Source organism: Aulonocara sp. 'chitande type north' Nkhata Bay, linkage group LG14, assembly GCF_057382095.1.
Source record: "Aulonocara sp. 'chitande type north' Nkhata Bay isolate Kocher_YH1m ecotype deep benthic linkage group LG14, A_spYH_male_GT1.1, whole genome shotgun sequence".
Classification (NCBI taxonomy): domain Eukaryota; kingdom Metazoa; phylum Chordata; class Actinopteri; order Cichliformes; family Cichlidae; genus Aulonocara; species Aulonocara sp. 'chitande type north' Nkhata Bay.
This window is the reverse complement of record NC_141357.1, coordinates 4370458-4385763: the sequence shown is the minus strand read 5'-3', so window position 1 is coordinate 4385763 and position 15306 is coordinate 4370458. Positions and strand designations below refer to the sequence as shown.

General features: G+C 39.9%; 1 protein-coding gene across 2 annotated transcripts in view; it reads right to left on the bottom strand.

The window, feature by feature from the left end:
• Positions 1-9002: 9002 nt before the first annotated feature.
• Positions 9003-15306, bottom strand: part of pipox (pipecolic acid oxidase) — a 30187-nt gene continuing 23883 nt past the window's right edge. The window contains exon 8 of one of the 2 annotated variants that reach the window (XM_086260611.1): positions 9003-9586. In XM_086260611.1, the coding sequence (XP_086116737.1) occupies positions 9456-9586 (131 nt within the window). In that variant the 3' untranslated portion in view covers positions 9003-9455. The other variant, XM_086260612.1, reaches the window with a different exon arrangement.

The following is a 15306-nucleotide window of genomic DNA, read 5'->3' as shown; positions in this document are numbered from 1 at the left end:
TTACAATTCTTTGCATGCCATTTTTTGTGTTCTGGTGCCTCAATCAAATTTAGAGTATACGTCTATACAAGTCTTAAAACAGGTTTCTGTTAGTTTTAAAGTGATGTTGCTGCTGGACTTTAACATCTTTCCGTCATGAACTGACACCAGCTTGAAGTCTTTCGTCTGCTGCGTTCGGTTTGGCAGAGCATGTCCTTTGTCTTTGTTTCTTTGTGCTTCTCCAGAAAAGTTTAGACAGCAAAATTAGGAACAACTGTCTGCTTTGAAATGATTGTAGTAATTCTTGTTATTGTTGTGTTTTGTTTGTTTGTTTGAAAAGTGGTTTCTTTCTTTCTTTATAGAAATTCAAGATTCAAGGAATATTGCAGTATGTCCAAAATGGGAATACTTGGATATCTAAAATATGTTCTTGTTACCCACTGTTCCTTAAACAAATGTATTTTGCACTGCAGTCAGCAGATTTTATATAAATAACTCTCTCACTGAGCTAACACAGCCAATCCCTCAGCATGTTTGTACTCTCTGCTCATATTGCCTTCATATTAAATCATTTTTCTTTTTAAAGAACTTATTTTAACATTGCAGTCAACAACAAACAAATCCTCCCTAACAAAAAAAAGTAACTTCAAGGCCAAATTGCATTTTAGTTCTTCACGCCAATAGACGGAATTTGAAGGTAGTGACACATCTAAAAAAAAAGAGGTTTGGAAGAACAAAAGGCGTTCAGTTTGAAATGGTAAATGGTACTAAAAAGAAACCACTGGAGGAAGTTTCTGCAACTAATTCGATGGTCATAGAGTGAAAAGGTATTTGATCCCCAAGCAAAATATAATTTAGTACTTTGTGGAGAAATCCTTGTTGGCAAGTGCAACACTAAGACATTTCTTGTTGTTGTCACCAGGTTTACACACATTTGCACAGGAGAGATTTTGGCCCACTGCTATTTGCCTAAACTCTAAATTCTTTAGCTTTTTCTGGTTGCTAATTGGCAGCTTGAAGCTTTAGCTGGCTTAAATAGGACTGATGTCTGGGAACTGATGAGGCCTCTTGATTTCTCTTCTTTAGCCACTCCTTGTTACCTCGGCATTATGTTTTGGATCATGCCTCAAGACCCACCAATGACCCATCTTAAGTCTTCTGGCAGAGGAAAGGAGGTTCTCATCTAATATTCGACCATATTTGGCCCCATCTCTTGGCCCTTCAGTGTGGTCATCCTGTACCCTTAGCAGAAAAACAGCCCCACAGAATAATCCCTGCTTGTCTGTGCAGATGGTTTTCTTTAGGTCATCCTCCAAATACAGCCGGTCAAGTTGTCAGAGCGCTCGGTTTTGGATTCATCTGACCACTTTTTTTTCTGAATCTTTTAGATCTCCACTGCCAAACATAAGATGGGCCTGTACATGCGCCTTCTTGAGCAGTGGGGACCTTGCTGTTGGTGACAAGAATTAATGCAAAAAATTCATAAGCAACTAAGAAAACTGAGACATTAATTAGAAATGAGCTATATTCTCCTCTAACATTTCATATTTATTGCATGTTTGGGAGAATGTGTAAAGGTTGGCCTCATGCAGTTTCCCTTCACAGGTCAAATGTGATTCGCCCTTCGTCAGTGGCTCCCCACATGCAGCATAGTGCCACTGACAAGCAAAAGCCAGCAGGAAGCAACTGGAGGTGAGGTCAGATCATCTGTGGAGCTGGAAACTGAAATGGAGGCTTTTTTTTAAATAGGGAACATTCCCAAGCTGCAAACAGGCTGTTCAGCTTCACCTCTCATAACACATCAGATCGGCAGCTTGCTGCATCAGCACTTCCTGGTTGGGGAACTGTCAATTTCAGGCACTTCTCTCGGGTGTTAATAGCTTGTAGTTCTCTTCTGTCTGGAGTGAAATGAAAAGCTTACTGCCTTAAACAGCAACAGCCATTCTCTCTTTGAATTAGTGTAAAAATGAAGCATGAATTATTCCAATCCATCTTAGTCCTTCCTCTGGCTCATTGTCCTAGAAATCCTTCAAGTGGATTACAGATTACTGTCAGCAACCTTTGTCCTTCCTTAATCAAAATTACTTGAGCCCATTCAGTATTCAGGAACTGAATGATGAGATTCGGCCTTTCAAACACTGTAGCACATCTCTGCGGGCTCGGGGGGAGGGGACTGAGGTGGACTCGGATGACAGAGGGAGCGATAGTGGAAAGGCAAGCATGCCTTTTCCCTGGAGAGAGACGGTGACAAGAAGGTGCCATAAAAACATGCAATGCTTTCAGTGTTTTCTCCTGGATGCCTTGCCAGCTCATTACCCTTCCAAATGTAGCTGCTGTTTCTGTCTTTCCCCTTGGGCTCCTTGGCTGACAGTCCATCTTGTTTTCTGGCTGACTTGTAGTCGTTGCCTCTGACCTTGTGTCAAGCGTACCACAGAAACCCCTCTGAACTGTCATCTGCTCTGGACGATGAGGTCCTCGATGGTGATTTTTTTTTTCTTTTCACAATGGTCTCAGTGTGTCATGTATGACATCTGATTACTTTAATTATTGAGTATAAATTGTTTATAAAATGTCAGAAAGTAGTGAAATATTATACCCTTGTGATATTTAGTATTTTTAGTTCAGCTTCATCTGTTTTGTTTTCCCACAAAAAAATACTTTATCATCATGATGTAAAAATGTGAAATTTTTTACTAGAGGGCATTCTTCACATTCATCAAAGTTTCCTTTGTATCCATAAATCTGATTTAGATAAAATAGTATAGAAGACAAACCCAGGTATCTTTCTTTTATCTGAATTTACTCACCCCGACATTGGCAATCGAATAAGCAGCTATACTAAGCTGGTTATCACCTCAGTAACTCAAACCAGATTTGCCTCTGTGTATTTGCCTCTGTGTATTCTCATGTAAGAAGTGGTACTGGCAGAATCAGACCAGTCTTAAACATGTACTGGGAGCATAATGGCTGATTTTACAAAGGAAGGTAAAACTAGCATATTAGAAAATATGAAGATGTTAAATGCACATTACAGGGTGAATACTGTAGACAATGCTACTGAAAACCTTTAAACAAAGTATCCTTGGGCAAGACACTGAAAACCAAGTTGCTCTGTGCTGTGTTAATTTGATTGTGAATGCTAAATATAAAACAGAGTAGAAAGAGGTGCTTGCATGAACAGGTGAATGATGCATGTTGTATAAAGTGCTCAAGTAGAGAAGTACTCCATAAGAACCAGTCCATTTTAAAAGTCTTGAGTGCTTCACAAGAAGGCAGCTGCTCTTCTTTTTAGTTTGTGAAGATGTTTCACCTTTCATCTGAGAAGATGAAAAGTTTTAAAACAACTGATGGAGAGTCCCAGGTATTTAACCCCTTGTGGGGTTAAAGTTCTTGAAGGTCATAATTTTGTTAGCAATTGCAGTCATGTTGGGATAGAGCATTGAACCCTGTCCTATTAAATGCAGCTGCTTTAACCTTTGAGACAAAGCAAACATGGTTTCCTTGAACTAACACACTTAATGGAGCTCAGCTATCTCCTATGCCATCTATCCAATTTACAAGTCTTTTATGCATATGCTGCATTGCAAAGTGCACTCATAGTGATAGCTGGGTCCATTGTCTCTCTGGGATTTCTTATTTAACTCCTATAGTGTAGATGTCCTGCCGAAAACACTCCGTCAGGTTGGCCTGTAAATATTCATCATCACAACTACTCTCTTTGCATTTCGCAGAAATATCCGTTATGATCACTTATGCTTGCATTGGCCTGAAACCATCATGACAGCATCTTCTCACCACAGTGAGAGAGACAAACTGACGTAACACTTGCAGTAAGCTTGGCCAAGTGGAAAATACTGCTGCTGTCACTCTCAGTGGCTCAGTGTCTGCATGTCTCTTCTAGCTTTCCAGTCTCACAGCAGCGAGTGGAAACTGAGTTCTGCTGGCTCACTCCCTTCTGGGAAATCGTTTTTTAAAGAAATGGTACTTCTGTCTGGTTCTCTACATTCTGGTTGATTAACAAAGTTAACATTTTAAACATATTGAGTGAAAATTAACTCAGGAAGCCCATATCTGCAAAAAAATATTGAAAACTCATCTATTAAGTCAAAATAGCTGACATGCTCTTGAATGTCACTCCAGGAGACATTTTTGTACATCTTGAGATATTAAAGAATGCCAAAAGTCAAATTTCGCACATCTAGTTCAAATGTAACACTGTTGTTGCTTCATTGGTACATGTTATTGGGTGTCAGCACAGACACTAATAAGACCAAGACAACACAAAAGCCTTCATCACTTTGGAGGTGTGTGCCAAGTTTCTCACTTTTAAACTTTTTTGTCCCCTTAAATACTTCCTGTTTCTTGGTGAGTTGCCATGCCGACAGGATGTTTTCATAAAAAGCATCAGGGTCAAAAGTTCAGACCATGTTTAAGATGAATCCAGTCAACCTGCGAGGAGTAGTACACGAAAGCATAAAACATGACGCTGCATGTTTCTACCAGGTTACACTCCAAATATTTCTATTGGCTTATAGTCTTGGTATATATTGTGACTGTTGTCACAAGTTGGACCTTATTATTCATCAGAAGTTTGGCAAGATTGAACAATATACGTGTGAATGACAGAAAATTACAGCTTTATGGTGACTGATTGAACATGCCCCACAATGAAAAGTCAACAGCTTTACACTTTGTACTAGCGTCACCAAAGTCTGTAGCTGAGACAGACCAAATATGAAGTTTTCCTTTTGATCCCTAGAAGAAATCTGAAGAAGTACGCTGTCTGAAAATCACAATAAAGTCTTTTTAAAATCAAAATGGCAGAGGTCCTTTTGAGTTTGGTTACTGTTTTGGGGTTTGGGGTGTTACACATTTGTGCCAGATGGTGGAACAGTGGAGCTATGGTGCCATTTTTACCCTCCCTGTTTGAAACCCATCAACATATGCAGATTTTCATCTATTTGAGAGCATATTTTGGTCCTCAAAATAAAAAACAGAGCAGTATCTGCTCTGGTTGGTTGTTGGTACATGGGACTTAATAATTACATTTAAATAATTCAAAAGTTATTTTTAGAAGATAAATTGTGTGTGTTTTTTAGTATATCATGAATATTTCTGATGACTTGATCCTTTTTCTTCACTTTTACCCTGCATACAGGACAACTGGACAGAAAACAGGACAAAGCACTTTCCTTGCTGTGTAGGTACTGTTCATTGTGTATATCAGTGCTTTCACCACTAAAAACATTTACAGGATGAATGGTAAAATGTTCTGTAGAGTTGCTGATAAAATTACACAGCTTTAAGTTTTTGCTTGCTTATATGAATCATTATTGGTAGTTATACTGACACACGAGTCTCTGGACAGAGCCTTGTGTGCATAATAAGTAATGCCATAGGTGAACCACGAGGCATTACTTATTCAGGACCTTAAAAGGTGCCAGAGTTATATTAGGGGAGCCATGAATACTCTTCATATACAACAGTAAGATGTAATTTTACGAGCTAGATATTGTTCTGTAAGCAATGTTTCAGTTGATGGTTATTCGTAGTTAAATATTTGCATTTGCATGTTTAATGTAATTCTAATTCTTGCATTTGTATAATGTCTCTTTGCTCCCATTTGCAGTCACTTAGAGGCAAGGGAGCAAATGGCTCAGTGATCTCTGTCGTTTCACTGCATAATTTTCCCATTCCCACTGATGGCCTTGGATGGCATCCATTGTAACAGGGCCTCTGATTAGTGATTAAAATGTTTACTAGTACATGGGGAAATGGAGCTAGGCAATAGTCCACCTCCATAGCCTAAGCACGCAGCTCTAAGCACGCAGCTCTAAGCACGCAGCTCTAAGCACGCAGCTAGCTTCACACAGACAGATTGCTCAGTGGCTGATGTCTTTTTTAACACCATTTAGTTGATAAAAGTTCCTGAAGGCTCTGGACGTTGTAGGGCTGTCCTGGTTGACACGCCTCTGCAATGTTGCGTGGAGATCAGGGGCAGTACCTGTGGACTGGCAGACCGGGGTGGTGGTCCCCATCTTTAAGAAAGGGGACCGGAGGGTGTGTTCCAACTACAGGGGGATCACACTCCTCAGCCTCCCTGGGAAAGTCTATGCCAGGGTGCTGGAAAGGAGAGTTCGTCCGTTAGTCGAACCTCGGATACAGGAGGAACAATGCGGTTTTCGTCCTGGTCGCGGAACACTGGACCAGCTCTTTATCCTCTCCAGGATACTTGAGGGTGCATGGGAGTTTGCCCAACCAGTCTACATTTGTTTTGTGGACTTGGAGAAGGCATTCGACCGTGTCCCTCGGGGTGTCCTGTGGGAGGTGTTGCGGGAATATGGGGTGTCTGGCCCATTGCTACGAGCCATTCGATCCCTATACAACCGTTGCAAGAGCTTGGTTCGCATTGCCGGCAATAAGTCGGACTCGTTCCTGGTGGGTGATGGGCTCCGCCAGGGCTGCCCTCTCCGGTTCTGTTCATAATTTTTATGGACAGGATTTCTAGGCGCAGCCAAGTGGCGGAGGGCTTTCGCTTTGGTGGCCTCAGAATCTCATCTCTGATTTTTGCAGATGATGTGGTTCTGTTGGCTTCATTGGGTGAGGGCCTCCAGCTCGCACTGGAACGGTTCGCAGCCGAGTGTGAAGCAGCGGGAATGAGGATCAGCACCTCCAAATCTGAGGCAATGGTTCTCAGCCGGAAAAGGGTGGAGTGCCCACTCCAGGTCGGGGATGAGTTCCTGCCCCAAGTGGAGGAGTTCAAGTATCTCGGGGTCTTGTTCGCGAGTGATGGGAGAAGGGAGCCGGAGATCGACAGACGGATTGGGGCTGCAGCTGCAGTAATGTGGACGCTGCACCGGTCCGTCGTGGTGAAGAGGGAGCTGAGTGTAAAAGCGAAGCTCTCAATTTACCGGTCGATCTACGTCCCTACCCTCACCTATGGCCACGAGCTGTGGGTAGTGACCGAAAGAACGAGATCGCGGATACAAGCGGCAGAAATGAGCTTCCTCCGAAGGGTGGCTGGCCTCTCCCTTAGAGATAGGGTGAGAAGTTCAGCCATCCGGGAGGGGCTCAGAGTAGAGCCGCTGCTGCTCCACATCGAAAGGAGCCAGCTGAGGTGGTTCGGGCATCTGACAAGGATGCCCCCTGGGCGCCTCCTGGGTGAGGTGTTCCAGGCATGTCCCACCGGGAGGAGGCCCCGGGGCAGACCCAGGACACGCTGGAGAGATTATATCTCTCGGCTGGCCTGGGAACACCTTGGTATTCCCCCGGATAAGCTGGAGGAGGTGGCTGGGGAAAGGGAGGTCTGGGCCTCTTTGCTTAGGCTGCTGCCCCCGCGACCCGGCCCCGGACGAAGCGGATGAAGATGGATGGATGGATGGATAGTTGATAAAATGATGGAAATCCAGGGAGGGTGGGTCACTGATGCATCATCCATCCATCCACCCATCCATGTATACACGCATACATATAATGAATATGTCATTAATTGTTGAATTTACAATAGCTCAACAATGTGGGATTACAGTGTTGCGTTGTGTTGTTTGACCAGAAAATAAAACAACAGTGATAACAGCCCCCCATTGAAAACCTTTACAGAGTCTGACCCTGGTGTGTGTGGTGCAGGATGGGGGTGAGCGCGACACACTGTAGCCACTAGTCTCACAGAATGACTTACAGAATGAATGAATTAATAAAAGATGTTTCATAAAATACATTTAAAAAGATGACTGACAAACATTGTAAAAGATAAAAGTATTCCTCTCTATTTAAATTAAGATGGGATTATGTCCCAAAAAATGTTCATGTGAAAATGTGCTAAAGATAAATATAACTGAAGCAGAATTACATAAACTGAGTAAAACATGCAATGAATTCTATCCATGTCTGACTGAATGTTTCAATGTGAATTCTCTGTGTTAAGAATAACAAAGTGAATGTAATGAAATGATTTTAAAGTTTAACCTTTGTGTTTGTTAACTCTTGTAAGTCTGTGGGTGGGTGGTCACTGGATGTCAGCAACATGATTGGACGGCCAAAATGTGTCCCCCACCTCAGCTCCAGCTGAGCTCTTCATACCAACCGACTGACAGAATCAGAGCTATTAGGACTTTTCAGTCAGAGCCGAAACCAAGAAAAACAGTTCCCCCCCCCCTCGCTCTTTATCCAATGTTTTAAGTAACAAGAACCTTTTGTTCTGTTTGGGATCACTGTCAAGCTGAAAAATGAAGTTATTCCCAATCAGATGCTTTCCAAGCCACATTGGACAATAGATCCAATGACTTAGAATACTTTTCTGTAAGATCACCAACAACAATGGCTAAAATGCAACCATGCCAAAGCCTCCACTGTGTTTTACAGATGGCTCACTCACTGTTACTTACCTTACTACTGACTCCCTCCATTTGAACTGGGCCTCTTCTCCCAGTTTGCTTCTTTGTTCGTGCTGGTGTGAAGACCGTCTGTGCTGACTCCTTTGCAAAGGTTTCTTTTAATAAATCTCAGAAAAAACAGTTTGGCTTCAACACTCAATTTTATTTTTCACAACACCCTCAGGTCCTGTGTCAGGTCTTTGCTGGATTTCCCCCCCATTCATTAGGAACATGACTTTCACCAATCATCTGCCATAGTGTTTTAGGCCTGCCACATCTTTTGTCCTCAGTTTGTCAAGTTCCCTCAAACTTTTTGGGATATCTTGCACACCATGCAAAGATGTGCCGTGTTTTTAGCTAACAACTCTTTAGTAAAAAAGAACACAGTTTATGCCTGTCAAACAGTTCTGACATTTTCTTGTAGATTCAACTAAAGAAATGGGAACAGTGTTTTTGTGACAGACTGCTGATAACAAAGTGCCTAAATACACAATTTCAAATGGGTTCTTGGTCAAGTTGTCTGTTATATGCAGACACAACCCTGATTCCTGTCATGAGTCAGGTGCCTTTTTTGCTTGATTCACATTTAGGTCTGTTAGTAGCGTAAGAAACAAACAAACAAATCCTCTGAAAATGGTCAGACACAAGAACTGGACTGGAAAGGAGCGAAAGTTTTATCAGAAGTCATTCAAAACTTTCCATGCTATCGTGTTTACAGACAGAATTACACATGCGCAGTAATGCTACCATAAACATGAGCCTCATCACATCTCGTAAACTTTCTACAAGCACTACTTTGTGCAAATCAACTCAGGAGCTTCAGATCAGTGGATTGATAGAGCCCATCTATAATGTTTGTATAGTAATTATGGAAATCACAAAATATTAGTTAGAAATCAGATCATGAGAGAAAGCCTATAGCCCAGTTACATGGATAACAGCACACATATTCATTATGCTTGAAAGCATTTGATTACACCTAGTGCCAAAAAAAACAAAACTTACAAAGAATACAATCATAGAATTTAAACGTAGTGATTAAATGAATTTACTAAAATTATAATTTAGCTGTTATTATTATAAAACACTCGCTGTGTTGCAGATCTATAAAGCTGAGTTCCTCTTTGACTGGAAGCGTCTTATGTGGAAAGGTGAAAGGTCATAGGAGGGCACTTCTCCCAGGCTGAGTTCGCACAGAAGCTTGCCAATGATTGGTCCAAACTTGAAGCCATGACCTGGAAAAATAAAGAAGCCTTCATAGTGAGCAAAGCACAAACATAGGTCATCAAGCTGTGTCAGATCAATTGATGTCTTCATGTGAACCAAAGCCAGGCACCTTGCAGTTAGAATAAAAATAGCCTGTATTTCTTGGGCTTTGTCTGAATAAGGCGCTGGGTTTGAGATTCACATGAGTGAACACATAAAAGAAAAGCAAAGCTGTTGCAACTCCTGTCACTGAGAATATACTCACTTTAGTGAACAACACCAAATACTAAATTAGGGGAGAGTTGTCCTTTCTTGGCGTAATGGCTTCATGTGCCTTAGCTCAGGAGTAAGATGAGAGAAATACTATTTTTAAAATGAGGCGTCACGATTCATTGTTTTTAGGGTCTGAGAAGGAAATTGTGAATATCAACGGGGCTTGAAGAATGCAGCACAGTGCCATCTGACAAAGGTCTCAAGGCTCCTGTGGATTCTGTCTGGCTTTGAAGTCATAAAAAGCTGCCTTTGACAGTTTGGACCTGTGAATTTTCATCTTGCCAGAGAAGGAGAATGGAAAACCTAGGCCAAGCCTACAGGATGATATTGTAGCCATGGCAACCGTTCTCAGTACTTGCTTGAAAGTACTTATGTCACGCATTAATGATGAATGCATGAAGTGAAGGAGAGAACAGAAGGAAACACATGTTTCTGTGTTACGATTAAAGCATGTGAACTTCCTCAAAATATGAACTTTGTGAGTGGAAGGATGGAGACTGAGCACATCCAGTACACTTAATAATTAACAATTAGTAGCATTAGTTATGATCACTAGTTATGATTGCAATTGGAAAATTGTATTTTCTCTGAAAACATGTTATCAATTTTACTGAAAGAATAAAAAACAAAACAAATGAGGCCACTACAGTAATTCAGCCCACTATTTGGGTCTGTATTTAAATAATTTAATCATCGGATGGCTCCCCTTGTAACTTGGTAGCAACAAGCAGGACCACTGATGAATCCCACTAGCCTTGGTGATCTAATAGATTTTCATTCAGTGCTACTGTGAGGCTAACATTTTTGGAGTTTCCTCTAGAAAACTATCAGGTTAATACATTTTTGACTTAATATTGGAAGGTCATTAATTAGCATCTACTTTATGGTCAAAGTCTTGCATGGATACTAACTATTGGGTTGCCAAATGCCACTAGAAAGGCTTTAGTTTTTAATGACACTTGCTGAACTCTGTTCATAGACAGTAATTTCTGGAAGTGTTCCTGAGCCCATCTAGTGAGTTCCATTCCAGTGAGTTTCACAATCGTACATTGAGGAACATTTTTCTGAAATTGTTTGTACAATTTATAGATGCAGCTTTTGCAGGTTGGGAAATCTGTGACCATCTCTACCTCTGAGAAACTCAGCCTCTGTGTCCACCTATTACAGGAACATGCTTGGTGAGTTCTTTAAAACAAACTATTCTTTCACAAATGTTTACAAAGGCAGAATGTATAGCTATGTTTTTTTTTTTGTTTTTTTTTTACACCTGTTGCAATGAGTCTGAAACACCCAGATTCAAAGATGAAGTGTGGCCTGATACTTCTGTCCATATAGTAGAAGAGTGGAGTGTAGAGAGAGCATAAACAGATAGGACAAAATACAAACTGGAAGGCAAACAATGTTCATTCTCACCAATAAATCTGTCTTTGATTTAAGGCACATAATTAAATTAAATTAATTATGGACTTCCACAAGATTTTGGATACAGTATACATGCTTTCCTTAGGCATTTGAAAGCATACCATACATTTTCATTGCATTGATACTCAACTTTATCCATGCAGCCAGATGACACACATTAATTAGTTATACTGCAGGAATGGCTTAAAGCCAAAGATCTAGATGACTTCTAATTTCCTACTTGTACATTCAAATAAACAAGATGTTTTGTTCTTGGCCCTAAAAATTGTAGCATCATGATGTGTGGTTGGCATTAACACTGACAAAAGCTGGACTCATTTTTGACCACGATAGGTCATTCCACGTGCATGTTACACAAACATGTTTGACTGCCTTTTGCATTTGTGCAGTATCTCTAAAATGAGAAACATCCTACGTCAAAGTCATGCTGAAAAACTAGGATAAGCATTTACTACTTATCCCCATCTTATCTTAATAAACTCAGAGTACCCGATCACCACAAAAGACTACTAGCTTATTTGCGGTCCCTAGTCCACAGCTTTCAGGCCCCACTTCTGTGGAACCAGTTCTCAGCTTGTTTTCTATGAGACAGACACCCACGCTAGTTTTAACTTCAGGCAGAAAACTTTCTGTTTTGAGAAAGCGTATAGTTACGTTACAGTAGGTGCTGGGGGCTTCCCATGATGCACTGAGTGTTTCTTGTTCACTCACCTAAAGCGGCTTGAGGTGACTGCTGTTATGATTTGGTGCTATGTAAATAAAACTGAATGAAACTCAAATACACAGATGAAGACTTGCAGCAAAATATTCCTGGTGAAAAATGGAAGCAGTGCATGCTGGTGCACCTCTGCAGCACTTGATGCACAGGCTAAGTACAGACCTACCATTTCCTCCATGGCTGCACATGTGCATTTGGTGTGAAGCTCTACATTTTTAGCTTCATTACTCATACACCTCTAAGAATAAGAAAAAAAAACAACCCCATTAATACGTAATCTATATTTGCAACATTTTCTATTGCAGGCCTGTTAGCCCAGTGAGCGCATACTTGTCTGAGAGCAAAGCACTGGGAGCAGGATATTAATTACAGTTATAATTAGGTAAAGGACACGACTGCATGAAGACACGGAGAGGTGCCAGGAGACACTATAGATAACTGCAGGAGAGGAGAGGTGGAGTCGAGCAGGCCGCATGGGAGAACACAAATGTAAGAATAACGGTGGTTAAGAATCCTGATGTCTCCTGTGAGACTGAGGATACAACTATTAAGTAACTGATGGGTCCTGGAAAATCGGTCACTGGCCCCTAGAAATTCCCACTATAAATGCAGTTTACCAATCAATCAGTAAAGCTGCAATAATTTTTATACTGACCAAAAACAAATAACACTTCTGATAACTGATTCAACATTTGAGAACAAATAAAACTGGAAAGTTTTCTGCAGTAATAAAATTAAGATTTGAATGTATGAAGACAGGGATATTATTTGGACTTTTTGAATATTTTGATAAAATTATTGCTAATTACTCAGTGCTATGTATTAACTAATTCAGACTTGACACAAAACGTACACTATTATTACACTTGTCAATAAACAATATTTCAGACTGGACCATCTTCAGCTGTTGCTGTCAAAATGTCATAAAGAATAGCAGCTTGTCAGGACTTTTGTGCTGGACTTCTTATTACTTTCTCCAAAAGGCTCCCCGAAAAACCTTCAGAGATTAGAACCAGATATAAAAAAAGCTAAATTTTTACCACATTAACTTCCTGTTAATTGAGAATTGAGTGCACAAATCCTGATGATCAGGAATGGCTGGATGATATGAGATCATGATCAGTCAACATGAATATCACAGTATAAATCACGTCCTTATTTCTGTCAAACTTAAAGGTTCCTTTTTATTCGTAAGTGCAGATGTGAAAATAAAAGGTTAATTTTGGTTAAAATTTGTATTTATTATCTGTCAGAAACTAAACTGGCCACTTTTGCCACCGATCTGTATTTATGGGAACAATGGCAACCTCATACTGTGCATATATCTCATATTGTGCATATGCACAATATAGGGCAAATGTGTTACCTAGATGTGAGTACAGATTTTAATATCTCTGGAAAACTGCATCTCCATTCTTGGAAGCTCTCAGACTGTAGATAACAAGAGGGTCTAAAGTTTTTTTTAAGTGCATTTAAAGTCTTTAGACAATAGTAAGAAATATAGATTCTTTTCTTTCCTTTTGGTTGCAAAAAAACCCCCCAATTATATTGATCTATATGAATTATTAGTTAATCCTAAAAAATATGATGTCCCTTTTTTGTTAAATAACATTAATTAAACTGTCTTACTTACATTTACTAAAAGCAAACATCTGGCTCCTCTTTCTTTCTGCAACTACTCTTCATTTCTTTTTCTCTTTTTAGGCTGCTGCTCTGACAGAGGTGAAACCCTTGATTCCCCGAGTTCCGAGTAACACTGCTGTTCTTCCTGGAACAAGCAATGCTGATTAATTTAGCTGCTGCTCCTGCTGTTTTGGAGTTGGCACTCATCTGCACACATCTGGTGTACACAGTGCCAGAACACTTCTTGCTGTTCTTTGTCTTGAGCTGTTGACATTTTCATTTTAACAACGCCGCTGACTCTGTCGACTGAATCAAAACAGACACTGTTTGTTTTGTTTGACTGCTGTCACAGTGTTTTGCCTTTAATAAGCGATTGTGAGGATAATGGCTTAATACAGTAAAGGTGTCAACAAGCCTTGTCAGCTAGTTTCATGATGCTCAGAGGAGCCTGCCATTTTGGCTCATCTTTAGCTGATAATCCAAAAATGGAATAGGGAAAAAATATTTAAAAAACGAACTATTATTTCAATGTACTTTTTCAAAAACCATTTGTACCAATTTATTTATTTAAAAAAAAGAAAAGAAAAGAAAAATGTAAAAAAAGAAAAAAAGAAAAAAAGAAAAAGAAAAAAAAGAAACAGGCTGTGTATGTAACCAAGGTGTGCACAAAGGAGGTTTGAGGAGATTAATGCTGGCGGAAACTCGTTGATCTTGTAAAGTCTTCAGTAAATTTATCGTTATTTTAAAACTCAGTGCTACTGTTTCTTTGGTAGTACAGCTACACATTTCAGCTCTTAAAATGTAGGTTTGATCATTTAAACATGATATCTAAGTGCATCTAGAGACATTAATGAATTATATGTGGAAATCAGTTCATGTGAATATTACTGACTAACTCTTTACAAACCATTAATGCACATACGTCTGATATGATACATTTAAATAAATTTAAATAAATAAATTTAAACCAACGCTGAGATTTTTCCAAAAATATTTTTGACACTGTCTTGATAAAAATTGTTATTTGTGTGAAAACATTTTCAGGTCGTATAATCTCACGCCACACTGAGGCAGACTGTGGGCGATACAAGCCTTATTTTATATTTCACATTACAGTACAAACACGATTCAAACGTGACGGCGGTGTTTTAAGATGTGAGAGATTTGCGACGTTTAGCACAAATCTTGTGTAGTTAGTGTGTAGTGTAGTCAATAGTTTTGTTGTGTGTGTCAGAACAATGAGGCGACTGCTGAATGTTACAGGAGTTACAGGAGTGATACATCTCCTGTTGTCAGGCCTGCAGGTATCAGGCTGTTGTTCTCCTTTATCTCATAGTGGACAGAAATTATTTTTTGGAGCGGCACAAATAATTTGTGTGGCATCAAATTTGATGCAGAACAGCTGCAATATTACTAATATTACTACAGGACCAAGGTAGTTCAGTAGGGTGATTAAATCACACAGTGGTACACAGTAGTACTTATCTGCTATAATATGATAATTAAATAAAATAAATTTTACAAACTGTAAATAAAGCTAATTCCAGCATTCAATTTCCCCTTTTTATAAAATGAATCTCTTTGCTCAATGAAATATTGTTAAAGGGACTTTTTCCAAAATGATTTGTTGAGGAAAAACAAACTCAGTTGAAGCTCATATTCATTGCGTTAAATCATTATCACGAGCATCTAAATGGAACTGCTGCAAGTTTA